The sequence below is a fragment of the Stenella coeruleoalba genome (assembly GCF_951394435.1).
Source record: "Stenella coeruleoalba genome assembly, chromosome: 14".
Lineage (NCBI taxonomy): Eukaryota > Metazoa > Chordata > Mammalia > Artiodactyla > Delphinidae > Stenella > Stenella coeruleoalba.
The window spans coordinates 73,129,974-73,157,371 of record NC_137160.1 but is presented as its reverse complement, the minus strand read 5'-3'; the positions used below and the strand labels follow the sequence as shown (position 1 = coordinate 73,157,371).

General features: G+C 52.6%; 1 protein-coding gene across 4 annotated transcripts; it reads left to right on the top strand.

Moving 5' to 3' along the window:
- Window positions 1-612: 612 nt before the first annotated feature.
- On the top strand, window positions 613-22,676 carry CABP1 (calcium binding protein 1; the record flags this gene model as incomplete). 4 transcript variants are annotated; one of them, XM_079942932.1, is made up of 7 exons in its annotated part: window positions 613-1,260; window positions 13,609-13,785; window positions 16,673-16,703; window positions 16,976-17,119; window positions 18,883-18,992; window positions 19,215-19,362; window positions 22,543-22,676. In XM_079942932.1, the coding sequence occupies 7 exons, from the start codon at window positions 613-615 to the stop codon at window positions 22,566-22,568; spliced, it is 1,284 nt and encodes a 427-aa protein (XP_079799058.1). In that variant the 3' UTR covers window positions 22,569-22,676. The 4 variants fall into 4 exon arrangements, with proteins under 4 accessions (XP_079799058.1, XP_079799059.1, XP_079799060.1 ...); XM_079942934.1 differs by lacking the exon at window positions 613-1,260 and adding an exon at window positions 8,800-8,844; XM_079942933.1 differs by lacking the exon at window positions 13,609-13,785.
- Between the last annotated feature and the right edge of the window lie 4,722 nt (window positions 22,677-27,398).

The following is a 27,398-nucleotide window of genomic DNA, read 5'->3' as shown; positions in this document are numbered from 1 at the left end:
TTCTGTTCTGAGAACTGAACGTCCTGTGGCTGCTTCACCAGGGTCATCCTGGTCCCACTCTAGGGTACTGGGAGTGGGTGAAGCCCCCATAGAGTGGAGCCTTTCCTTCCAGCAGTGTCCTTCCACGCCGTTCTGGCTCTGGGCTTTGTAGTGGTGGTGTCATGCATAGCGTGCTTTCATCCTCCTTGGGTCTTGAGTTTACTTCCTTCACCTCTCTCGTCATCTTTTCCAAAGTTGTACCCCGTGGACACTGCACCCCGCCAGCATTTCTGGACGTTCCGGCGGTTCTGGGTCATTTGGAAACGTCCGGGCACGTTAAGGGGGACAGCCGGCGCCACCAAGGTCTGGGCATCTTTGGGGCCCTTCGCCAAGCCCCTTCCCTCGCTCTCCCGGCGCTCCCGGCTACGCGCCGCAGCGCCCCCTCAGCCGCCAGGGGCCGCCGGGAAGCGGGGCTCCTCGAGCGCGGGGCGGGGCAAGGGGCGGGGCGCGGCGGTACCTGGGCCGCCGGGGAGCCGGGGGTGGGCTCTTCTGGGACAGCCGGCGGCCCCCCCAGATTCGCACCGCCAGCCGCCGGGGAGCTCGGGGCTCCAGGCGTAGAGGCTGCGCTGTCACATGGGCGGCGGCGACGGGGCCGCATTTAAGCGGCCGGGGGACGGCGCCCGCCTCCAGCGCGTCCTCGGGCTCGGCTCCCGCCGGGCGCCCCGCTCTCTGCCCGCCGGGGGCCCAGCGCCGCGCCGCACCGCGCCGCCCCCGCCGGGCCATGCGAGCGCGGGCCCCGCCGCGATGAGCTCGCACATCGCTAAAAGCGAGTCCAAGACGTCGCTGCTGAAGGCGGCGGCGGCGAGCGGGGGCAGCCGGGCTGCCCGCCACGGCCCTGTCCGGGAGCCAGTGCTGTCCAGCCGCCGGCTGCCCGGCCCCTGCCCGGGCACGCCGCCGCCGTCCGGGGACCCCAGTTCGCGGAGGCCCCTGTGCCGGCCGGCGCCGCGAGAGGAGGGCGCGCGGGGGAGCCGGCGCGGGCTCCCCCAGGCGCACTGCAGGCCCCGGGAGGCGCCGCCGGCCGCGGCGTCCCGACCTTCGCCGCCGTCGCCGCTGCCGCCGGCCCGCGGGCGGGATGGGGAGGAACGGGGGCTGTCCCCGGCGCTCGGCCTCCGGGGCTCTCTGCGAGCCCCGGGTCGCGGGGACTCAGCTCCAGCCGCCGCGTCCGAGGCAGACCCGTTCCTCCACCAGCTGCGCCCCATGCTCAGCTCCGCCTTCGGCCAGGTAAGGGCCGCGCCTCCCGCCCGCTCCCTGGAGAGGCGCTCGGGACCCTGCCGCGGCTGCGCGCCCACAGCCCTCCTCCCGCTGCCCGCGGGTCCCCGGGTCACGCTCCTCTGGTCCTCCCGCCGCCCGGCGCCCTAGCCCGCGCGCCTCCTCCCCCGTGCCTGATTCAGCACCCTGTGCGCTGTCCACGCTCCGGGCGTCTTCAGGGCGAGGCCCCACCGCCTAGCCTCCCTCCACTTGCCGGAATGGGCCAGTCCTGGACGGGGAGCGACCTCCACAAACCTCCTGGAAATTTGCAGGGGTCAAGGAGGGGTGCTCCGAGCAGGTGGCACCAAACCCACTCCTCCGGCCTCTGGCCAAGACGGCCAATGAGCGACCCAAGAGAGCAATGGGCATGGAGTCTGGGGATCAAGAGTGGGGACCTCGGGGTACACAGCCTTGCTTGGGGATGAGGGACCCTAGCCATTGCCTGTGGTGGCCCCAAAGACCTGGGAAAAGTTAGGAAAGGTAAAAATATGAGAAAAGAGGAGTGTCTGGGTAGTCATGGAGGGATGTACAGAGCTATGGCTCAAACTGGAACTTTGGGGATATTTTAAAGAGGTTGTCATCTAGGGATGGCATTAAGACGGTAGTGGGCAGTTGTCGAGTTGTGGGACATGGAATAACACCTAGAGATCCCTAGTCTGAGTTAGTGTGTATTCTAGGGTCAGAAAGGTCACTAAGGGGTCATGAGTGGCTCGTTTTGTTTCTTTTCTTTCAAGAACCCCAAGCAGCTGGGCATCTGCCCTTTAAAAATGGCCCCGTGGTCATAATCCAGGTCTACAGTTAGGGGCTGTGCTGCTGGGGAGAGAGGCTCAGCAGACAGGATCCTGTGAACTCCTGAGCAAAGCCAGGATTTCCTCTAGTTCTGAGTCCATAATTAAGTCAAACTCGTTGGCACAGCATGGACACAGTTCTGCAGCAGCCGAGGAGGGGTGTAACACGGGTCTGATCAGAGTGTCGCGTGCTGTGTGGGCGAAGGTGGGGCCTGTGCGTTTCTGTGCTAGGATGTAGCGTAAAGAAGCCGTTTCAAGCTCCTGGCTTGCCATGCTGCCTAGAGCCCATGCTCCAAGGAGGCCGTGCGTGTTTTGTTTCAGATCTGCACATTCCTTTTCAAAATACTACTCTGCAGTGGCTGATGCCGGTGGAGGCATGAAGGCAGCTGACATGAAGGCAGCTGCACGTAGACTCGGGTTGCACGGGGCTGCTGTGGTGGCGTGATAGGGCAGCAGTGTGGCTTTGTTCCTGCCAGGAGCCCTCGTTAGCCAAGTTATCTGGAAACGGTTCTCCAGAGTAGAGATTTGAATGCAGAGCTGTGAAAGTTAGTGCAGTGTTATGTTGAAGAGTTGACTGCAGTGGCTTCTGTATTAGTGAGGGGGTGTCAGGTGTTAGGGCAGGAGTGGTCTGGATTGCAAAAGGGACACTGTGTCATTGAATTGGTGACAACTATCCATTTATCAAATATATTTTGATCGCCTACTTTGCCCAGGCATTTGCTGGGCACTATGGAGACGGAAGTGGACAGGATAGCCAGGGTTCTGGCTACTTTGGAGCTTACAATCTAGCAGTTTGGAAGGGTAGGTCATTGGCCCAGGATCACACACTCTGGTTATTTAGTTTGCCGGTGATCTGACTTCGTTTCTGGAAAAAGGGTCCTTTCTTTGCAGTCTTGCAGGAGTTGCCTGCCTGGGCCCTTTGTGAGCTCAGAGCATTTCAGCTCATGTGCTTTTCTGCTTCTACTTCCTCAGTCATAAAATGAAGGCTGTTTTCCAGTTCTGTGTTCTGAAATGTCACCAGGGTCACCTGAGTCAGGAAGAACTGGAAGGTCCCATCAAATATTTACTAGCTCCCTCTGGAAGCTCTTGCCCCTGGAGCTGCAGGCTTTGTCTTTAAAGCTGGGCACATCCCGTCTAGCCTTCCTGCTGACGGCTCTAAGGCATCTGCTCCAGCAACAGCAACAGCAACAAAACCCGGCCTGGGACTTTGTGTCAGAGTCTCCAGTCTCCTGCAAGAATTAGGCTTTCCGTCCCTTCTCTTTGCATTGAGATTTCTGTCCTTAGAGACAGGGTCAGGACCAAGAGAAGGGAAATGAGATTCTGAATATAGAAACTTTCCGATAGGATCTGCCTTGGGCAAAATATAGCCCTGGGGAAGTACATTTTTCATGTCTCCCAAGTTCCTTTTTTTTTTTAACCTTCAGTGAATCGTTTGACCTCAGTAAGCCTATGTTTCTTTATCTGCAAAATAGGGATAATCATAGTATCTCAATGGGTTTTCGGGGGGAATAAAAGGGGATATGGAGATATGCACAGAGCTTGGCCCAGAGCAAGGGTCTATGGATGTTAGCTATTATTATTGTTGTTGTTGTTGATTAACTACCAAGGACTGTGTCAGAAATTCTTTCCATTTGTAATAGAGTCAGGGAGGGCCAGGGGCCAAAGTGACACTGAAGGTACCAAGATGGACTCTTTCATTAGGGGGAACAGGAATTAGGGTTCTTCCAGTGACCTAACAGAGCATCCTTACTGCCTGCAGGGAGACGGTGTGATTTTGAGGCTAAGGCATGGAATGGTGGCTTAGGAGATAGAGCTGCAGGTTGCAGTCCCAGCAATGTTACTTCCTATTGCTGTGACCTTGGGCCTGTTATTTTCTCTCTCTGGTCTGGGTTTCTTCATCCAGAAATGAGATTGACAAAAAACTACCTTGCAGAGCTCTTATGAGGGTTATACAAGATTAAGGATGTCAAATGGGCTGGCTCAGAGTGAGTGCTGGAAAAGGGCACAGGCTTCATTAATACTATTATTAATAGAGTAATTGTCAGAACGAGGGCCTGCGTCAGGTAGTTTGAAAGCTGTCTCTGAGCCAAGTGAGGAAGGCCATTAAAAGAAGGAACTCAGGGACTTCCCTGGTGGCGCAGTGGTTAAGAATCCGCCTGCCAATGCAGGGGACACGGGTTCGAGCCCTGGTCTGGGAGGATCCCACATGCCGCGGAGCAACTAAGCCCATGCGCCACAACTACTGAGCCCACATGCCACAACTACTGAAGCCCGCGTGCCTAGAGCCCATGCTCCGCAACAAAGAGAGGCCACCACAATGAGAAGCCTGCGCACTGCAACGAAGAGTAGCCCCCGCTCGCTGCAACTAGGGAAAGCCCGCACGCAGCAATGAAGACCCAATGCAGCCAAAATAAATAAATTAAATAAATTTTAAAAAAACAAAAAAAGGAGCTGAATGACAAAGGACCTCCTCTAGTACCCTCTTTGTAGCCAGCTAAGGACGAGCCACCCAACTGCCTAGAGAGAAGATGTGGTATCAAAAATTAACTCAGGACAGGCATGACTTGGGGGCAACTCTTGGCACTGGGTCTTGGAAAACTATTTTAAGAATAGTCTTTCTGTTCCTTACCCTAAATTTGGGAAGAAACACCTCTTGTAGATGAGGCAAAGAGGAAAAAAACCATAGCTCTGTCCCATCCCCTTTCTTTAACTATAGAGACATCTCTTCTGATTTGAGTAGGCTAGCCCAATTCCCACACTGCTTTGTACCTAAGAGGGTCAAGGTATTTAATGCGTGAGTGAATGAATCTCCAGCCTCTGCACTTCAGTTTCTTGGTTCCTATAGCTTAGATGAGGGAGAGGGACCATATGGTTCGGATCCTAACGGATTCAAGTGCACTAGGCCTGTGTGCCTAGAATGATGGCTTGTGTATATTACTTACTCCTGCCCAGACAAGTCACTCCCTACTGTTCTCTGAGATGGCTGGGAGTCCCTGTGGCCTTTCTCTGGGTCCTGGGGAAGGGGAAGAGAAGGTCAGTTTGTGGTTGAGATCAATCGTAGATGATAGGAATCACTCGGTGTCAGTTTGTAGGTTTTGCAGAAGCAACATTGGCACTTTCAACCTCTGTCTAGAGCCCAGTAAACAATGGACAAAGTATCTTCTCATTATCTTATCTTCATAGCAACCTATGAAACTTAGCATTATCTTGCCCCATTTTAGAGACAAGGAAACAGGTTCAAGAAAGGGAAAGTGGCTTGTCCAAAGGTCACAGTGTAAGTAAATGGCAGGACTGTGATGTGGTGTGTCTGTCTCCAAACAACCTGCCAGTGCCACACCATACTGGCCGGTGGAAAGTCACAGAAGCGCGTTTCCTATTTGTCAGAAGCATCCACAAAGCACTTCTCAGGTTACGACCCAGCTTTCCCCAAGTGTCTTAACACTGGGCTGCCATCCAAGTTCAAATGCTGGTGATAGGACTGATCAGGGCCCAAAGCCAGCCTCCCTCCTAATCAGGAATAATCAGCAATGGGTTTATCCTTCTCATCCCTCTGATCCTATTATTCCATTCCAGAACTCTAAGCGTGGCTTCTGGAGGCCCAGGGGCTGCTGCCACGGTGCATACTGATGGGGAGGCGGGGCCGTGGGATGTGCTTTACTCCTTAGGGAAGCCCCCACCATTCAGCCCTCTGAAATTTTCTGCCAAAGGTCAAGCCATCTGCCTCCTCAAGATCAGTAGTTACTCCTGTCACACAGAACCACCACACACCCCATCTGCTCAACCTAAAATAGATTAAGCAAGCTCTGGGTTGGAATCCTGAATCCCTGGCTGCCCTTAAGCCTCAAGCTGGTGTCAGCACCCTCTTCGCTAAAGGATGGGATTTCTTCCAAGTGCGTGGACTTTTCCACAAGGGCCTGGTTTTGCTGTCTCCTGGTCTCCTTGTCTCTAAGGACAGAGGCGTATCCCAAGGTCGACAAATGTGTGCTGTGCTCTGCACTGGCCTGCGGGGGGCAGGAACCACCAGGTCTGAGCCTGTGGGTGCCCTGCTGAGTGAATGGAGGCCCTGCTGGACCCTTTAGGACCAACGTCGCCACCGGGCAGGGGAAGGGGCACCTTCTATGTGCCTGGAACTGTGCCAAGCCCTTTGCATGTATTATTAACTCCTCACAAGAGTCCTATGAAGGAAGCCTTATTAGAGTACCCAGCCTCAGAAACTGAGGCTCAGAAAGATTAAGAAGTCCTCAAGGTCACGTGGTTGCTAGGCAGGTGGGCAAGATTTGAACGCAGGTCTGTCTGACTCTGTATGCTGAGCTCTTTACCTCTAGATCAGTGGTTCTCAACACTGGCTGTGGGTTAGAATTACCTGGAGTATTAAACAACACCAGCGTCCGGGGCTCACTTACACCTACTCCATCAGCATCTCTGGGGAAGGTCCCTAATGATTCTAGTCTGCAGCCAGCATTCAGAACCCCTGCTTCACACTGTGCTGCCTTTTCACGTATCCACCCATTTAGTTCATACGATTGGATTTGTACCCGGAGCCTAACTCATCTCCCCTCTGGGGTCTGCGGTGAGACCTAGCTTTTCAAAAGAGTCTGCAGATGGGCAGTGTTCTACATTTTGTCTACAAGTCTTTCCTGATCCCTCCACACTAAGTCAGATCCCTGTCTCACATTCTCAGAGTGTTTGTGTTTCTCCTTCATAGCATTTACCTGAACTGAGATTAAGTATGTTGATAGCCCTTTAATATCTCCTGCCCGCCTGCCAGAATGTGAGCTCCCTGAAAGCAGGGACCGTGTGTATCTCGTTCCCACAACTTTCCCAGAGCCAAGCACATGGGACAAATGATACTTCCTTCTTCCGTTTCAATAATTCCTTATCCAGTACCTGTCCTGTGCCACGCACTTTCCCCGCACGCACCGTATCACCAGGCGAGGGAACTGAGGGCTGCCATGTGAGCTGCCATGTGAGCCAGGACTCAGCCCCAGACCTCCAGATCCTTCCCATCCATCTGAGTCCGTTGCTCTTCCCACGACCCTGCCTTCAGGCTCTGTTTCCGAGGAACAGGTCTTTGAAGAAGGCATTTTTGTTTGCTCTTCCCATACCAGCTCCCCGGCAGCATCTTCACCCCCTTTCCTGCCCTTTTAAGTGTCAACAGCGCCCCCCTAGCCCCACCCAGGCTCCTCCTTCTGGCCTCCAGAGGCCGGAACCAGGCTGCTGAGAGACTCCCCGACTAAAATAAACCATTCCATCGTCGTCAGCGCCACGGTCCTCAAAAGCTATCCAGGGACCTCCCTCCCCAGCTCCCTGGGAGCTGGCCTGTGGCACCTTCTGGGCAGCGTCCCCACCCATCTTCCCCTAACGGGAGCTCTGACCAGCCACCCAAAACTGGACAAAAATTCCTGCGAGAGGAGCCCCTCTGGACTGAAACTCTCAGCCTTGCGTGTAAAGGGTTTTGCTTCAGGGCCTGGGAAGAGCTCGGCTTCCCAGCCTAGCTCTGGTGCCCCCTGCTGGGAAAAGCCGGGTGCAGGGAAACGGGGACATTTCCTCTCCTGGGTCGTCTGGCTGGGGCTGTAGGTCACAGAGGTGACATCTGAGGCTTGAGATGAATTCACATCAAAGCTGGAAGCTGGAGGGACGAGGACGTGCCAGTTACCTAAAAAGTTTCATTCATGGGAACTTGAAGACCGCTTTGCAAAGGGCGGCCTCTCTGCACCCCCAAGGAAACCGGTGAAAGATCCTCTATGGGGATCAGGCAGAGGATTAGGAGTTTTGTCGCCCTCGCTCGCTCACGGCCGCCCGCCGTGCCAGCACTGCCTCCATCAGGACCCCCTCAGGGCCGGCTCTTGATTTCCCTTGGGTCGGAGAGAGCGCGCACAGTGAAGGGAGCCGAAGGAGCTGCGTCGGCTCAGCTGTGCTTCCAGCCCTGGAGCCTCATCCCGTTTCGGTGAGGAGGCAAGTGTGAAAAATGGAGCGTGATGGAGACTCGTCACAAGATCTCCCAGGGCCTCACTGGAGCTGTCTGCTCTCAATCCAGCTGCGATGGCGGGGGTGATTAAGATGCGTGTTTGTCCCTGAGCGCGCGCGCGCGCGTGTGTGTGTGTGTGCGTGTGTGTGTGTGTGTGTGTGTGTGTGTGTGTGTATGCCCACATAAGGTTGGAAGCTGGGAGGCACCCTGGCTTTTGGGGGCCCAAACTAGCCTGCTTCCCCTTCTGGGTCTGCTGGCCTAATTCCTAGCTGCAGCTGCCGTTCTGGGCTCCCCTCCCCGAGGCAATCTCTCTGCAGATTTGACAGCCAGAGAGGAGGGGCCGAGGGAAGGGGAATGGACTGGGGAGAGGCCTCAGCTGTAATCTGATGTAGATGATCCGGCAGCCTTCTCCAGCTCGGCTGCCCTTTGCCGTCAGCTCTCCGGGCGATTTCCTCTATGCCTGCACTCTCCCCTCCTACCTTCGTCTCCTTAAGAAAGTGTCCAGAAAGTTAAACCCACACACATGAACACACACAATCTACAAAAAAAAAAAAAAAAAAAAAAAATCTGGGAACAGGAGCAGGCAGACAAGTGAGAGAGCACGCGCGCAAGAGAGAGGACTCAGATCGGTCTTGGAGGAAGACGGCGCAGGCAGAGGGAGGCTAGGGTTGGTGGGGACCCAGACTAAGGTCTCTTAGCCCCCAGGAGCCTCCTTCATGGACCCGGGGATCCTGAGAGGGGCTGCCTCAGCTTAGGATGGGCAACTGTGTCAAGTCTCCACTGAGAAATCTCTCAAGGAAGGTATGTTTCTGGAGTGATCAGGGCCCAAAGCCTGGGGTGGGGGATTGGAGCATCTTGCCCTCTGCCCCAGAAGTTGGGGGCAGAGAGGGTGGGCATCTGAAACTTGCTACCCTTCCCGTGGGTTCTGTCTAGAGCTGCTTCCCTGTTTCTACCTCCAGATTCCCTCCTATCACAGTTTTCTATGTCCCAGGCTCTGAGCTGAAGTTGGGACTTTAAGCTGCATGGGGCGCCGTGTTTGGGAATTTGTGCAAGATTTAGGAAAGAAGCCACATAGCTCCATGAAAAGCGTGGATCTTTAGGATGTGAGTGGACAGACCCCCCCCTTGGAGCCAACAGGATCAGAAGAGGGTTGAGCTGGGCTTTGACCCTGCTGCTGCTGGTTCCTTCCCGGCATTAGGATGGGGGCTCATTCATCTCCTTTGAGCGTCTCTGAGCCTCTCTGGTGGTCTCTAAGCCTTCAGAGTTGTGGGTTTTGAAGTAGATCGTCTTGCTCCTGAGAGGAACCAAGCCAGGTGTCCCCTTCTACCCTTGATAATTCTTGAGTCAGGTCAAAGACTCACAGCTAGAACCAGACTGGTTTGGGGCCCCAGGGTTGTTTCCATCGAGAAACAGAGTGTACAGCAAAGGCATCTGTAAGTTGCTTTCTGTAGTGGATGTATTGCTTACACACCACGGTAATATCCTTTTGCAAGAATCCTTTTAGGAAAGCAAATAATCACCTCCAAAGCATCTTTCCTGCAAACCTGGGCTTATATCTGTAAGGTCTTGCTTTAAGTGGGCTCTGCCTGTATCTCTGGTCCTCTGTAGTCAGGCCATAGAAGAAACTCATAGATATTACTTAAAGGAAGAAGTAATGTGAGGGATGTTTTCCTCCAAATTATTTTATTTACCAGATGAGGAACTTGATTGCCACTCAGGTTAAGTAACTAACCCAAGGTCTCAGGTTAGCTAATGGCTTCTCTACCCCCAGCCCCATTCTATCTCCTCTGTTAGTTTGACAGCCTCTCAATTTAGGACATTTCAGGCTTTTCTGCTCATCATCTTCCTCATTTAGCTAAGCTGCTCACATCAAATTCCTTTTAATCTTCACTGTTCCTTGGATCCTTCTGAGGGTTGACTGTTTCTTCTGTGCACACACCCCCCAATCATCTGTCATCTTAAAGGAGAGTCTTTTGCATCAGAGGTGGCCTCCACACTGTTGCAGAGAAGCAGAAACGGATCTGAATTAGTTTAGAGGACCACAGGGCGAAGGCCCTTTCCCTGGGTTCTGTCCAGAGTTTCAAGAGGTAAACTAAAGAACAAGTATTGTCCTTCTGTCCTACCCAACCCATCTTCCCTTATACAGCAGAGGGCTTAAGAGTCAGACTTCTCAGGTCTCCTCTTTCTAGCCATATGACCTTGGATAAGTTACTTGACCTCTCTGGGTCTCAGTTCCTTTGTCCATCAAGTGGAAATACTAACATCTACCTCCCAAGGTGATTTTGGGGGCCAAGGAAAGAGCTGGGAACGCTGCCTGGAATATAGTACTCAGTAAATGTTAGCTAGTGTTATTAGCTTTTCCACTCTGGGTTTTCTGAGAAGGGGGATGGAAGTAAAAAGGGAAATAGGAGAGGTTTTGCATCCATGGAGTAGGGCAGAAGATCATAAAACGTATTGCATTCAATTTCATGTATTTGTATAATAGTAATCATTGCTTCTTCCTGAATATCTGCAAGATCTCCAACACCTGTTATCTCATTTGCTCTTTTCCACCCAGTAGTTCTCTTGGCTATTTTCTAGAGAAAGGAGCTGGACTCAGAGATAAGAGCGTTACTAAGATCCCACAGCCAACCAGAAGCAGAGCTGAGATGTAAACCCTGGTCTGTGTAAATCCAGAGGTGGTATTTTTTGTGGGTTTTTTTTTGTTTCTTTTGAATTTTATTTATTTTTTTATACAGAAGGTTCTTATTAGTTATCTATTTTATACATATTAGTATATATATGTCAATCCCAATCTGGTATTTTGTTTTTATTTTTGCCTCTGTGAGAGGCTGCCTCTCTCTTTTTCCTGCTGTCAGAGATGTTATTCATAGATTAAGGAACCTGACCTTACAGGTCATCTTAGCCCAAATTCCCACTCCCTGGGCAATGCTCTCGCCCACCTCACCAAGTGCTTCCTCACTCAACTTCTCCTTGAATACCTTCAGTGAGAAGGAGCTTGTGCTTGGCGAGCTTGTGTTGTTAGAGAGCTGTTAGGTCATGAGTCGTGCCAGCCCCTCCTGTTGCCCTGCCACACTCAGGAGACGTCCCCTCAGTGCCAGGAAACATTGTCAGCCTGTGGGCCGCTGCCCACTTGGCTTCCTAAGTAGTAGCTGGGAATTGGTAATGGAAAGAGGAGGTATCCTCCAGGCTCTGAGCAGGGCAGGACTGGGCTGTCAGGTACCATCACTGGCCAGGGAAGAACAGAAGCGTCCTGGGGCAACTTGGTGCCAGGCAGGGTTAAGATCAAGAGCTGCAGTGGAAATTTCCCAGCCATCACTGGTTCCTCCTTCGTAGGAGCAAATGTTTCTCTGTCCTTCTCACTTCTTTCTTGATTGGCAAATATTCTCCCACTTCTTCTGCAGCCAGATGTAAATGCCTTCTGGCATCCAGCATCCCTTAAGTTGCATCATCATCATCATTGTCATCATCGTTGTCATCATCATTGTCATCACCATGGCAACCCCACAGAGTCAGCCCTTACGCTGCTCTAGGCACTGTGCAATAGCCCATTTACCTCTCACAGAATTCTGTGAGTTGCCCTGATCGTACCCACTGGACAGAGAAAGAAACCAGAGCCCAGAGAGGTCAAATGACCTGCCAAAGGTCACATAGCAAGCAAGCGGCAAGCCAGAATTTGTCCCCAAGACTGTTTGAGTCCAAAGCCAGTTATACTCAAGTTCCTCTCGGAATTCTGTGCTGCCTGCTGCCTCCTTCTGGGTGTGCTCATCCAAGCCAAGTGAGTGAGAATCAGCCAGAAACGAAAAGGCTGATTCTCTACCAACATCTCCCGAGATTGTTTCCTGGGGTTAAGCCACGGTCGACTCCTGGGCTCCCTCTGTCATGAAGGTCTCTCTGGTCCTGCCCTGGCTCGAGACATGTCCCCGAAGCCTATGCGAGTGTGGCCGAGGCTCTGAACCTCTCCTGGTCATCAAACCAGAATGGACCCTGGTCATGTCTGACACCCCTCAAGTTCTAAGATTACCTAAGGTGACACTTTTTTGCACTCACTGGACTCAGGCCTTGGACTGAGGTCCTGCACCTCGGGTCTGAGTTGCTGCTTTCCCTTTGAGGAGCCAGAATATTGCTCCTTCATCTGTAGGCCTGGAAGAGGCTTAGGAAGTTGGAAGAGAGTCTAGACTATAGCTCCACAGTGTGGGGCTCCGGGGAGGAGGACCACGAGGACAGGGTGAGATGGGGGAGGTTGCTCTGCTTGTCCGCCTAGGAGGACAGGCTACCTGTTAGGTCGTGGGATCTCCTCCTGGGCGTGGCCTTCCTTGAGCTGGAGGAAACTGTTAGAAAGCAGGTACAGCAGGATGGACGGGCAGGGCATGCAGCTCTGGCGTTCTTGGACAAAGACAGCCCTCTAAGTTTCCACCACTCTGTCTTTCCTTGGAAGGTTTGGCTCCAAATCCCCACGCCGGGGGGCGGGGAGGCATCAAGCTCAGGGCCGAAGGCAGACTGCCCTCACCTGGATTCTGGGGGGGGCGGTGCTGGGCATCCTGGCCGGGAGGCTGGGGTGGAAGAGAATATTGTGTCTGGCTGCCGCTGTTGCCCTAAGGGGACAGTCTGTGGGCAGTGTTGACTTTTTATAACTGCATGGGAAACATCAGGGAAGAGGGTGGGCTGGCTGTGGCCTGGGAGCCCAGCTATATTCCGCCAGCAGAGAGGGCCCCTGCCTCAGCCTCTAGAGGTCCTGCAGGCTGGGCTGGGCAGGGTGCCAGTGAAGGCGGGAGGGACGAGGAGAATTGCTGGTGGTAGAGAGCGTCTAGTCTCGAGGCCACACACTAGGTGGAATCTGACCCACAGATGTGCTTTGTTTAGCCCACCTGGTGCTTTAAATCAGAAGATCTGGCAACACAGGGCTGGAGTTACATAACGCTGTCCCTTCAAAGGGAACACACAGCATCCGTTTTGCCCCAGGCCCCGCCTCTCACACCTGCCTGCTTCATCTCTGTTCACTGCGGCACCTGTGTCTGGCAGCCTCCGGTCTCTCAGGCTAGCTGAGCCTCTGCTCTTTGTGTCACCAGTTCTGATGGTTCTCACTGCCTTCCAGTGGGTTCCAGTGGGGGTAGGGTCAGAGGTCAGTCGGGGAGCTTAGCCCCGGGAATTGCGCTGGGACATTGGGAGCATCTTGGGAAAGGACATTATTCCCTGAATGAACAGAAGCCTCCCTCTGCCTGCTTCTCTCTCTGAGCTTCTGCATGCACACGAGTGTGTGGTTCTGTGCACGTGTGTGTGTATGTGTGTTTGTGTCTGCACATGGGCCACACAGAGTGTATCAGACCCAGCTCTCCCTGGAGCATCCGTTTTGGCCAAGGACTGGGGACTCCACCTGTTGGACCAGTTTGATGCCTGCCCCAGAGCATCCTGAGGGCTCTCTGCACCCTGCTGTTTGCCTCGCAAGGTCTGCTCTTGGGAAGGGCCCCTTCTAGGACCAGGAGCCAGGCTGGGGCCAGGAGGACCCAGCTGGGCAGGGAGGTGATGCCCCGCCTCTCTTTTGTATTTGCTTGGTGCTGGCTGAAGATGCGCCAGGAGGAGACCAGCTATACGGTGGTGCAGACGAGTGAGGAGGGGCTGGCGGCCAGCGGCGAGCTCCCCGGACCGCTCCTGATGCTGGCCCAGAACTGCGCCGTCATGCACAACCTGCTGGGCCCAGCCTGCATTTTCCTGCGTAAGGGCTTCGCGGAGAACAGGCAGCCTGTACGTAAGTTGGCCCCGGTGGAGCCGCGCTCGACTTGGCTTCACAGGGCGTGAGGAAAGAGGTGCTGGGAAGAAGAGGGGGCTCTGTACTCAGCAGTGTGCGTCCCCCAACGGATACACCTCAAACCCGCAACTTGTGAATCTGACCCCCAAAGTTTCCCACTGATGGCTGCAAAGCCCTGGTGAGTCCACATCCACCAGCAAGAAATGATAGCAGCTAATATTGCTTGGGTGTTTTTTTTTTTTTTTTAAGCACTTACTATGTGCCAGGCACTGTGCTAAGTGCGTTGGCTCATCACCTCTCTTAAGCCTCAGAGCAACTCCAAGAGGTAGGTGCTATTATCCTCCCCATTTTACAGATGGGGAAACTGAGTTGGAGAGGTAACATGCTCAAGGTAACATCTGGTGGGTGATAGAGGTGGGATTCAGATTCAGGGATACTGACTCAAAGACCTCCTGTGCTCTGAACAACAGTACTGAATACGCGGCACCATCCAGTAGAACTTTCTGTGGAAACACTGTCCAATCTGCGCTGCCCTCCCTCTACAGTAGCCACTAGCCACCTGTGGCCACCGAGCCCTTGAAATGTGGCTAGTACAACTGAGGAAGTGAATTATTAATTTTCTTTGATTCCAATTTAAATAGTCACATGTGGCCACTGCTTTGGACGGCCTCCCATGGGTATCTGAACAGTCACAGAGAGGAGGGTATTAATAGTGATGTTACAGATTCAAACATCAGTAGGTTTAAATGCCACCTGTTAAACACTTTACGCATCTTGCCTCACAGATGCTCACAAAGGCCGTGTAAGGTGAGTATTGGTATTAACCCATTTCACAGATGAGGAGACTGTGGCGCACACAGTTGAAGGGACCTGCCCAAGATCCTACATCTAGGAAGCAGCAGATCTGGGCTTTGCCCTTGAGTCCATCTGACTCTAGAGGCCAAGGTCATCCCTTGACTGCTTAAGTTGAGGAGTGAGAGGTGTGGTGGGCTCCATTCCCACCTGACCCCCCAAATCGGTGCTCATGGTTTCTCTGCCCCATCGGTGGGCATCCCCGGCTCTACTACACATCCTCACGCCACTCTGCCCTGGGGAGTGTATGATTCAGGGACCGGCCAGCAGGACTCAGTTGGACCAGCTCCGGCCACGGGCACACTGCCAAGGGGTACCCAGCTTTTTTGCTCCCTGGCTCTGGGTTTATAAGAAGTAGGGTGGGGGCTGCAGAGCTGGGTCCTGGAGATGTGAGAGGCTACTTGAGGCCTGCAGGGTGGGAAAGGTTGTGTCACTTGTCCCAGTGAGCATACTCTGCACGTGTGAGTGCATGCATATAGTCGCTGACACTTTCACTTACTGGGGGTCCCGGGCATCGTAAAAGACATTCTTTTTGGTCACCCAAGATCCCAGTCTGACTCGGAGCAGCTAGTGGGTGATAGAGGTAGGATTAGGTAGGTATTAGAGGGCGTGACAACCCCTCCCTGTGAACAGTGACAGGTTTTTAAAGTGGAAGTCCTTACGATTATTTCACAGAAACAGACACCTTCAGGTGAGTCCTACCTTCAGCTAAAAATGCCGCTAGCAGGACCTGGTAGCCTGCAGCCTACTCGTTCCAGGCTCACGTACGCTCTCAGCACTGTCCTACCACGTACGGCCACTTCTGAGAGCCGGGTCCTTCCTGCGCAGCTGGCGGTCCCACAAAATGTTGCTCAGCAGCCCCTTTCTAGAAGATTCTCAGATTTTCCAGCACTGGGGTCCCTTGCCCTGGGGCCGGTTTGGAGCAGGTGGGCAGCAGCCTCTCACCCGCCCTGGCCCTACTGGCTAGAACAGCCTATGTGCACAGCTGAGATGCCTCATGCTCGCTGTGGTCCGCTCGCTGTGGCACACCCGTGTGTCTGTGTTTGCAATCGGTGTGCCCACACCTGGTGTGCACTTCCTCAGGGCGGGCACACCCTGCCCCGTGTTCTCCCTGCCCAAAGGCAGAGAGCTGTGACATATGGAGAGGATGAGCCCCGTGGACCAGTTTTGGAGCCTGCTAAGCATGTCCATCTGGGCACCGCATCCATTTCATGCCAGTCTGTCTCCCTCCTGGGCAGGCCTGGGGCGACTGACACCTCACCAGCCGGAGCCTGCCCCCTGCTTCCTCTGGGCCTGCTCTTTGGAGACTTCTCTGCCATCTGTTCAGATGCCTCGTCCCAGGGCTTCCTTGACTCCCCAAGGAGAGCTGGGCACTGTTTGAGGTTGCAGACATGCACTTTGGACCCTGGCAGCCGCCAGAGGCACTGGCAGCCCCCAGGGTCCTATGCTGTGTCCTGTGACAGGGCGAGGTATAGGATGGGGGTCCAACTGGAGAAGGTGGGGCGGTGCCCAGGAATCAGGGCACAGCCGCATCCTGCCTCCACTCCCTCAGCTCTTCCTCCACCTCCTGTTCCTCCCTCTTGGGTGCCTGTCCGGGCCCCCACTTCCCCCCCGGCCCCTCGCTTCTCCCATTGCTTTGCAGGCCTCTTCTCCCCTACTCTTCCTGGTTTCTTTGGGTAGAGCCCTCTTCTTTCTGTTGTGACCTCTCGCTAACCCCGTTTTATTTACAGGTTTTGGCCTCCAGACCAGCTCTGTTCGCTGACACGTTCTTGTGTCTGGAATAAGGGACTGGGGGCCCAGAGGTTCTGTACCCAGGCTGGAGAGGGCTCCTACTTCCCTGGGCATCTCCCATGTCTGTGGGACAGGTGGGGCTGCATCCTTTCCCCTCCAGGACATGGTCCAGGCACGCCTCCGCTGCTGCCCCATCACCTCCCGCCCAGTGCCTGCTGCCACTGGGACGGCCGTCAGCTGGGCCATGTACGACTTCTGGGCCCCTTGCAGCTGCTAATAGGACATGTTCTTTTGTTTCAGGACAGATCACTGCGGCCAGAGGAGATTGAAGGTAAGAACTGGCCCCTTAGGGGAGAGGGCTGCTCAGCCATCCAGAAAGATGAGGAGAGGAAGGTGGGTGGGAAGAGAGGCAGAGATATCTCGGCCTCCTGCAAACGGGGCCTGGTGCAGAGCCAGGCATCATCTGTGGAGCCAGGCGTTGGAGGAATGCAAGAGTCAGCAGACCCTCGGGCTGCCTCTGCCCCAGAGACTCTGCAGGTCATCCCCCCACCCCCCACCCCACCGTCCACAACCAACCCTCCCCCGCTCCCTTCGCTTCCCCAGAGCTCCGGGAGGCCTTCAGAGAGTTTGACAAAGACAAGGACGGCTACATCAACTGCCGGGACCTGGGCAACTGCATGCGCACCATGGGCTACATGCCTACCGAGATGGAGCTTATTGAGCTGTCTCAGCAGATCAACATGAACTGTGAGTCCCTCCACCGGGTACCTCCTTCCCTCCCCAGCCTCGCCCTTGCTGTCCTCTGCCTGGGTTCAAGTTCTCGGCCCACCTCTTCCCAGCTCTGTGACCTGGGGCAAACTACTCTCTCTGTGCCTCGATTTCCTCACCTGTAAAATGAGGGGTGGGATAGAGGGAATAGAGCACAGGAAGTCAATTGGGGGTATGTTTATTTCTTTATTATTTTTTCATGGTGTATTTATTCATTTATTTTTTATTTTTATTTTTGGTAACAGCTTTATTGAGATATAATTCATAGACCATACAACTGGCTCACTTAAAGCGTGCACTTCAGTGGCTTCTAGTATGTTTAAAGTCGTGCAACCATTACCACAATCAATTTCAGAATATTTTCATGGCCCCCAAAAGAAACCCTGTGTCGCTTTGCCATTACCCCCAAGTCCCTCCCCGGCCCTAGGCAACCACTAATCTACTTTCTATCTAAGCAGATTTGCCTATTCTGGAAGTTTCTTTTTTATTTTTATTGAAGTATGCTTGATTTACAATATTATATCAGTCTCAGGTGTACAACATAGTGATTCAAAAATTTTTATATATTGTACTCTATTTAAAGTTATTATAAAATATTGGCTCTATTCCCTGTGCTGTATACTATATCCTTGTGGCTTATTTATTTTATACATAGTAGTTGGCATCCCTTAATCCCCTGCCCCTATCTCACCCCTCCTCCAACTTCCCTCTCCCCACTGGTGACCACTAGTTTGTTTCTGTATCTGTGAGTCTGTTTTTCTTTTTTGGACGTACTTAAAACAGCCAAATACCTGGCACACAGTAAGAGGTGAACAGAGGATGCCATTATTATGTTTTTCTCTGTCTTCATTTTCATTCTCCCAGGAGCAGACCAGGAGACAGGGGTTTGAGTGCGGTAGTTTACTCTGTAGCGGCAGGACGGCATCGGTAGGAGGTAGGGAGATGAGAGGGCGGAGACGAGGAGCCAAGGCAGGAGGCGCTGGAGCAGCTGCCACTGTGGGTGATGGAGTCTAGTTCTGCAGGGAGCTCGGGAAGCTGGCGTAGCAGGCCCACCTCGGAGTTGTCCCCAGCCCTTACCTCTCAGCTGGGTATTTATCCCCCAAACTCAGTCACTGGCTGAAAGTGCTGTGAGCAGACCCCAGGGGGCAGGTCCCCTGTATTTCTCCCCGCTGAGGGCCGCTTGGAAGGTGAATTCTATTTGCACAACGAGGGAAAGGTGGGGGCAGGTGGGCCAGGTGCCCACGGCTTCTGCTTCTCTCTCTGCTTTTCTGCATGTGTGTCTCTGTCTCTCCTTCTCTGAAATTCTTTGCCTGTCTCTGTGACCTAATAATTCTTTCTCCCCTCCGTATCCACCCCTGTCAACTTCCTGACTTGTTCCTTTAGTCAAACTCCAGCCACTCCCCTGAGCCATTCTGTGACAATCCCCGGTCCATGGTCACCTCTCTGTCCTCATTTGGCCTTTGCTTATACCCTGGGCCTGGAGCTGGGCAGGTCAAGGAGGGTTGGCAGTTCCCTCAGTTGCCTAGTTGGAGATGGGCAGTGGTTAAATTTTTATTCTTTTAAATATATATTTATTTATTTATTGACTGCGCCACGTGGCATGCGGGATCTTAGTTCCCCGACCAGGGATCGAACCCGTGCCCCCTGCAGTGGACGTGCAGAGTCTTAACCACTGGACTGCCAGGGAAGTCCCAGATGGGCAGTGGTTAGATGGATGATACAGCCTGTTCCTCTGTCCCCAGTGGGTGGCCATGTGGATTTTGATGACTTTGTGGAGCTAATGGGACCTAAACTCCTGGCGGAGACGGCAGATATGATTGGAGTAAAGGAACTGCGAGATGCCTTCCGAGAGGTGAGTGATGGGCAGTGGACAGGCAGGGGCGGGGAGTTTGTTAGAATTCCAACCTGGGATGGAAATGTGAGCTCTGGATCCCAGACCAGGGGAAGGAGCTTGGACAGAGAAGGGATCCGGGGAAGGCGGGACAGTGGTGCTGGAGAAGGGGCTCAACCTTGGGATCTGCTTCCAACAGTCTCCATGTTGTAGCTACTCCTCCCTCCTTCCTGCCCTCTCTAGTTTGACACCAATGGTGATGGGGAGATAAGTACCAGTGAGTTACGAGAGGCCATGAGGAAACTCCTGGGTCATCAGGTGGGACACCGAGACATAGAGGAAATTATCCGAGATGTGGACCTCAATGGGGATGGACGAGTGGACTTTGAAGGTAGGTGGAAGTGGTTTTGAGAGTGGAAGAGAAACCAGGGCAGTAGTGGGCATCCACAGAGCCCTCCACGTGTGTATCCATGATGCAATCATCAGTGCACTCCAACTTCCCATCCCCCTACCCTTCCATCCTGCCACCCCTCTAATCTGCTTCCATCCCTACACCCGTCCATCCATCCAACAATCTGTCCATCTTTCCATATCTCTCTTTCCATCTTTTCATCCATCTATTGCTTTATCTGTCCAGGTGCCTATTTACCCACTCACCCATGTGTAAACAATTATCCATAGAACCATTTATCTACGGCCTTATCTATCCATCCACGCACCTATTCATTCTTCTCTACATTCACCCATGCATTCATCCATGCATCCATCTACCCATGTACCTCTCTCCAGCTATCCATGCATCTCTAGCTCTCAACATTCATTCATACATTTATATATCTCTACTCATCTGCCTATATTTCTACCCATACTTCCACTGATCTGTCCATCAGTCTGTACAGTCATTTTCCCATCTCTATCCATGTACTCATCCATCCATCCATCCCTGTGTCCATCTGCCCCCATCCATCTCTCTCCATCTATCTGTCCACCTACTCCTGCATCCATCCACGTAGGTATTTTCTGAATACCACATTCCTCAACCTGACACTCAGGCCCCCTAAAATCTCTCCACAGCTCACCTCTCTGGCCACAGCTCCTACCATTCCTTCACTCACACTCCACCTTAAAGCCATAGGTGGTCCATGAACCTCACAAGCTGTCATTTGAATACATTGTTCTTTTTGTCAGGAGGCCTTTTGTCCTATTCTTCGCTGGTCCTAAATTCTATTCATCATTCAAGACCCAGCAGTGGGGCCACTCCCTCAAACACTGCTTTCCTCATTCCCCAGATAGAACTTCCTCTTTTCTGGGCTTTCACAGCACTTCAGGCTCACCCTCATTCTTCACACTGGCCCCTAAATGCTAGTTATATCTCTGCTTGACTCTGAACTTTTGGAGAAGAGGAACCCTGCTTTCTTTATCTCTGTCATTCCCACAGAACTCAGTACCGGACACATAATGAACGCTCAGTAAAAGTGTTTTTAAAATAACTAATAATAATTATAATAGTGATCATCTATAACTGTACAGTTATTGTATACCAGTCACTGTAGTAAGTAGCTTTACACATATTATCTCATTTAATTTTCATAATGACTCTAGGGACTGCACATTATTACCTCATGTTATAGATGAGGAAACTGAGGCTCAGAGAAGTAATATAACTTCCTAACTGGTAAGAGGCAGAGCTGGGTCATAAACTCAGGCCTGGAATCTCAACCACTACATACATTACACTGTACATGATACCGTCCGAGGCACCATGGGATACGGGAAAAAAAAAAACAAAACAGCAAAACATTGATTCTGCACTCCAGGAATGTGCATTCTGAGCAGAAAGGCAAGATAACCATGAGCAAGACTGTGAATATGTCCAGAACACAAAGGCTGGGAGGCCTTTTCTGGGGAGTAGCTGGTCTTCAAGGTCAAAGAGAGTGTGGCAATGGAGAGAAGGCTTTGCTACCACGAGAGCTGAACATTTCAGGTCACCCCATGTCCAGGTAGTGACTCCCACAGATGCCGGCTCTTCCCTGAAAGCCCAGCATCCCCCATTCATTCTACCAGCGTGTGTTGTACACCTAGTGTGTGCCAAGACCTGATCCCTGCCTTGAGGAGCCCAAGACCAGCGAGGAAAGCCGAAGCCAGCAGTATGGTCCATGCTGTTTGGGGGAAGTACAGCAGGCTGTGGGGCACAGTGGGGGCACCTTTGCCACGCTGGGAGGGGGGATTAGGGAAGACTTCCTGGAGGAGGCTATAAGTAAGTAGAGCCTTAAGAGATAAGTAGGAGCCAGCAGGTGAAAAAGAAGGAAGAGATATTTACCCAAAGGAATTGAAAACTTATATCTGCACAAAAAACTGCAAACAGATTTGTTGTTTATAGTAGTTTTACTCATAATTGCCAAAACGTGGAAGCAACCAAGACGTCCTTCAGTAGGTGAATGGATAAATTAACTATGGTATATCCAGACAATGGAATATTATTCAGCGTTAAAAAGAAATGAGCTATCAAGTGATAAAAAGACACGGAAGAACCTTAAATGCATAGTAAGTGAAAGCAGCCAGTCTGAAAAGGCTACATAGTTTGTGATTTCAACGATATGACATTCTGGAAAAGACAAAACTGCGGAGACGGTGAAAAGATCAGTGGTTGCCAGGGGTTGTGAGGAGAGGGAGGGATGAAGACGGGGAACACAGAGAATTTTTAGAGCAATAAAACTATTCTGTATGATAGTACAATAGGGATACATGTCATTCTACATTTGTCCAAACCCACAGAACGTCCAACACCAAGGATGAATCTTAATGTAACCGTGGAGTCGGGGTGATAATGTGTCAGCGTAGCTTTATTGACTGTAACCAACGTCCTACTCTGCTGCAGGATGTTGACGATGGAGGAGACCGTGCGTGTGTATGGCAGGCAGGGAGCGTATGGGAAATCTGTACTTTCTGCTCAATTTTGCTGTGAACCTAAAACTGGTCTAACAAATGAAGTCGAGTTAAAAGAGAAGGGAGCAGGGATAGGCTGCAGGAAAGCTGAGAGGTGAACAGGAGGGGCGTGTGTTGGTTGCCCCTGAGGCGCTGACAGGGAGCTCTGTGGAGTCAGAGCTTAGTGGTTGGAGGTGAGTGGTGACAGGTGAGGCTGGAGATGTCAGCTAGGGCCAGAACAGGGAGGCCCTGGGGTCGTGTCAGCATCCAGCACGTTATCCAGTGGGGACCATGAGAGGTTTAAGAGGGGTCAGATACGCAGATAGAAAACTCCTGCTAGCTGCTGTGTAGAAGGTGGATTGGAAGATGCTGGATGGGGGAAATTCTCCGGCCGTCCAGCGGTTAGGATTCCGCGCTCCCACTGCAGGGGGCGCGGTTGGATCCCTGGTGGGGGAACTAAGATTCCGCATGCCGTGTGGCGCTGGCAAAAAAAAAAAAGAAGATGCTGGGTGGACGTTGGGGACCAGCATCGGTCAGGGGCCGCGGCAATAGACACGGGGCCACCGATCCGAGGGAGGTTTGGAGGCAGCGTCCTGGGCCCTGACTGCTGCTTTCTCCCCACCCCCTCCTGTGCACCCCACCGCAGAGTTTGTCCGGATGATGTCCCGCTGAGGCCGCCAGGGCCCCTCCAGGACTGCCAAGCTCCACGGGCGGGGAGAAGAGGAGCCGGAGCTCGCCTCATCCCGCCGCCGCCGCCGCCGCCGCCGCCCAGAGCCCGGGACGTACTGGCGGATGGGGCCTGCCTGCACCCCGGGGAGGTGCCCACCCCGGACCCCCGCCCCTCCGCACTGTGAAAGACTCACGACTCCTGCAACTGGAAAGGGGGGCGCCCGCCGATGAGGAGGCCACCGCGCCAGGCCGGCGGAAGTCAGGCCGGGCGCCAAGTGCCATAGACCCAGCCGCTGCTGACTGGGGGCGCCCCACACAGCATGTCTGCCCCCCGGGGCAGAGCCTCTCGCCGCCCCCCTTAGCTCTGTGCCCGCCCCCCCTCGCCTCAGCCCTGTTATCTCAGAACCAATAAAAATATTTCCAAGAGAAAGGCGGCCGTGGGGGGGGTCTTTGCTTCTCCAGCCTGGTTAGATGACACACGCGTTTCCTGAGTACCAGCTGCGCGCTCAGAACTGGGTGAACCTCCCTGCCCTTGACTTGTACTGAGTTCCCATTAGGCACCCAGCCTCTTCCACCTTTGACTGAAAGGGAGACTGGGGCATATAGTGATGTAGCTGGATTTGCTGCTACCCCAAACAAGGTCAAGTTCTATAAGGAAAGGAGACTGGATATTGGTTGGGTAAGCATCTAGCAGGGTCTGCCGCACTTCCGGCCTCCCTGGCGATTTCACACTGGTCGAGATAATCACATCCACATGTGATTACGAATTGTGATCCTGCTTTTAAGGAAAAATGCAGGGACCTTTGGTGGGGTAGGATAGGGAGGCCTGGACTACTCTCTGGGGAGATCAGGAGAGGCTTCCCTGAGGAAGTGATAACGAGGTTTTTGCCCTGGAGGAAATCGCAGTGTGTGTGAGGACACGAATGTATTAGAATGGAATCAGCTGCCAGACTCTCTGCTGAGTGAGAAGCAGGATGGTATAGTCATTAGGTCCTGGATTTACTTGCTGTGTGACTTTGGGCGAGTCACGTCTCCTCTCTGAACCTCAGTTTCCTCATGTGCAATAAGGGGATAATAAAGTCCACAGTAAATGATCTCAGGGTATTGCACTGCCCACCTCCAGGGGCTGTGAAATTGTGCAAAGTGGCATTATTAAACAGGATCCACTGTAATCATTGCAATTAATTTCTATAAGCCAAGGGCTGAAGGAATCCAAAGGAGAAGTTTGTGGGTAGAAGTCGCCCAGAATCTTTGACAGGCTTGCGGCATAATCGGACAGGTGTGTGGGATGGACCCATGTTCTCCAAGCCAGTGGTTCTCAAACTTGAGTATTTTCATCAGAATCGCTTGGAGGGTTTGTTAGCCTCGCCCCCAGGCCTGGGCCCCACCCAGTGATTCAGATTCAGTGAATTTGCATCTCTAACAAGTTCCAGGGCATGCTTGATGTTCTCAGGACCTCAATTTGAATAACACTGCTGTAAATCCCAGACACGAGGGAGGCAGGTGTGCTGTGGGCTAAAGGCTGGAAGCAGAAGGTAGATGGAGGATTCGTGCTCTCGGATCTTGCAGGGAAGGACTGTGGGCACCCCCGGGCACCCCCCCACACAAAGGCCTGGGTAATCCCCGTGTCCCAGAGGCTAGGGTGTCTGGGAGCTCCAAATTCCCTTGAATAATCCAATTCTGAGACTAAGCCCTTGGCTCTGTGCCCCAGTAGGCAGGCCTGCAGCCCTGCCTGCTCCTGTACCTAGCTCTGCCCAAAGACCCCCAGATCTACACTGTTTCAGAAATCCAGTGACCTTGGAGGGCCAGAGGAGCCATTTGTAGAAAGGGGGCTTCTGGGGGCATCTGTGTCAGCTGACAGGATGAACCCTTGGGGGCACCTCAGGGAGAGGGTAGAGTTAGGGTGTCAGCTAGGACACTTCTGTCCTCAGTATTGTGGCCTCCTAAAATCATAGACAAGGCAGCTGTGATAAAGCGACTTGAGAAGATGACAGGCCACTGTTCAGAGGAGTGCTCGAGTCAAGGGGAGGCCCAGAGGTGGGGCTGCTGCCTTCGCCAATGCTGAAACTAGTGCTTCTCCCCTTGAATTTGTCTTATATCTAGGGGTTCCTAATAAGATCATTTGAAGAAAAGTTTCTCTTACTTTCCAAGAACTGAGACCCATTTTCCGAGATGGACCCTATCCCAGGTAGGAATTCTTTCTGCGTCTTCACCCCTGGGTGGGTGGGTGTCATCTTAGAAGAGTTCTCCTTGTCTGTAAGGTCTTAAACTGGGCCTGGATTTGCCTCCTTGTGACTTGTAAAGTGCAACTCATTCACTCATTCATTCATGCATTCAACCACTGTTTATTGAGCACCTACTATGTGCCAGGTCCTGTGCCAGGGTCCCTGTCTTCTAGGAGCTCAGACTGGAAGGGGAAACAGATAAGAAAACAGACAAGGCTAATGTAGTGGTATAAGTGCTATAGTTACTAGGTTACTTATGAGGTTAGCCTAGGAGAAGTGAGGGTACTAAAACATACCCACCCAATCTAGTGGGGTGGAAGGGACAGATTTGCTAGGACCTGAAGGCTCAGCCATGCTCAGTCAGAGGAAGTGAGGGGAAGAGTGTTTCCAGTTGAAGGAACAGCGGAAGCAAAGACCTGGAGGTAAGGGAGAGTGTGGCTCCTTTGGGAAACGAAGCAGAATTCCACTTGCCTGGTGTACTGGGCTGGAGGGAGGAGTAGAGATGATGCTGGTCAGAGAGGCAAGGCCTGACCCCACCGCAGACCTTGGAGGGTAGAGCGGCTCAGGTGGGACTTCTTTTTTTTTTTTTTTGTATTTTATTTTATTATTATTGTTATTTTTTGCTGTACGCGGGCCTCTCACTGTTGTGGCCTCTCCCGTTGCGGAGCACAGGCTCCGGACGCGCAAGCTCAGCGGCCATGGCTCACAGGCCCAGCCGCTCCACGGCATGTGGGATCTTCCCGGACCGGGGCACGAACCCGTGTCCCCTGCATCGGCGGGCGGACTCTCAACCACTGCACCACCAGGGAAGCCGTGTATTTTATTTTATTTATTTTTTATACAGCAGGGTTTTTTTTTTAAAACCTTTATTTTTTTATTTATTTGTGGCTGCATTGGGTCTTTGTTGCTGCACACGGGCTTTCTCTAGTTGCGGCGAGCGGGGACTACTCTCCGTTGCAGTGCGCGGGCTTCTCATTGCGGTGGCTTTTCCTGTTGCGGAGCACGGGCTCTAGGCGTGCAGGCTTCAGTAGTTGTGGCACGCAGACTCAGTAGTTGTGGCTTGCGGGCTCCAGAGCTCAGGCTCAGCAGTGTTGGCGCACGGGCTTAGTTGCTCCGCAGCATGTGGGATCTTCCCAGACCAGGGCTCGAATCCGTGTCCCCTGCATTGGCAGGCAGATTCTTAACCACTGCGCCACCAGGGAAGTCCCAGGTATCAAGGTTTTTTAAAAAACGGGCCTGAATAGGGACTTCCCTGGCAGTTCAGTGGTTAGGACTCCGTGCTTCCACTGCAGGGGGCATGGGTTTGATCCCTGGTTGGGGAACTAAGATCCTGGATCCTACATGCCACGTGGCACGGCCACAAACAAAAATGGGTCTGAATAAATGACAGTGTCTAGAGATGTGCACTCCAGTGGAACAAAAAAACATAAAGAAACACAAGGGAATTATTCCTATAAAAATCTGAATAGGGACCTCCCTGGCAGCTCAGTGGTTAAGTCTCTGCGCTTCCAATAGCAGGGGCGTGGGTTCAATCCCCTGGTCAGGGAACTAAGATCCCACATGCCTGTGCAGCCAAAAAAAAAAAAAAAAAGTCTGAACAGTGGTTCCTTTTAGGGAGAGAGAGGGAGAGGGCTGGGATTGGGATGGGGCACAGAGAGGGGAGTTTCTGGGGAGTCTGGCAAAGTTCTATTTTTTTTTTTTGGCCACACCATGCGGCTTGTGGAAGGCTTGTGGGATCTTAGTTCCCCAACTAGGGATTGCACCGAGGGCCATGGCAGTGAAAACACTGAGTCCTAACCACTGAACTGCCAGGGAACTCCCAAAGTTCTATTTATTGATCCATGTGGTAGTTACAAGGGTGTTTGCCTCTCGCTAAGTTGTACATTTATTCTGTATGTTTTTCTGTTTGTCTTATTTTATAATAAAAAGTTTTTTTTTTTAATTGTTGTTTGTTTTTTAAAGTGTGAACTCAGGAGTCAGCCACCTGGTTTCAAATCTCAGCTCTGCCACTTATAAGCTATGTCTTCTTGGGTGAGTTATAAGACCCTCTGGGCCTCAGTTTCCTCATCTGCAAAATGGGGATGAGGTTACAGGGTTGTTTTGAAGACAAAACAAGCTAGTATACTTGAAGCCCTTGGAGTGGTGCCTGGCACATAGTAATCCTGATACAGGTTTTTGCTATTTTTATGATTATTGCATTGTTATTCCCTATTTCCCTATCCCTTCTCCCATGTGTCTTCATGCCTCCGTGATCCCCTCTCAAGGAAAGGGGAAGGGAGAGCCAGCCTTGGCATTCTTTAATAACTGTGGCTGAACCTCTCATTGACAGTGACAAGATAATCACAGCTTAAGTCTGGGATCTGGCTCTATGACCAGGGAGTGACGATCTGCACAGTATGGTCCTGCAAAGTGGACCTGATGCTGTTGGCTGTGCCTGTGGCTTAGGCTGCAGGGCCAGAATGTCCCTTCACCCCTCTGGAGGTGCCTGTCACCTGCTCCAATGATCTTACTGATGTCTGTCTTTCCTCGAAAGAGGACAAAGGGGCTGAGTTTCATAATCAAGGGATGGGCTTTGGTGGTAACATGAACTTGCTTTCTAACCCATCTC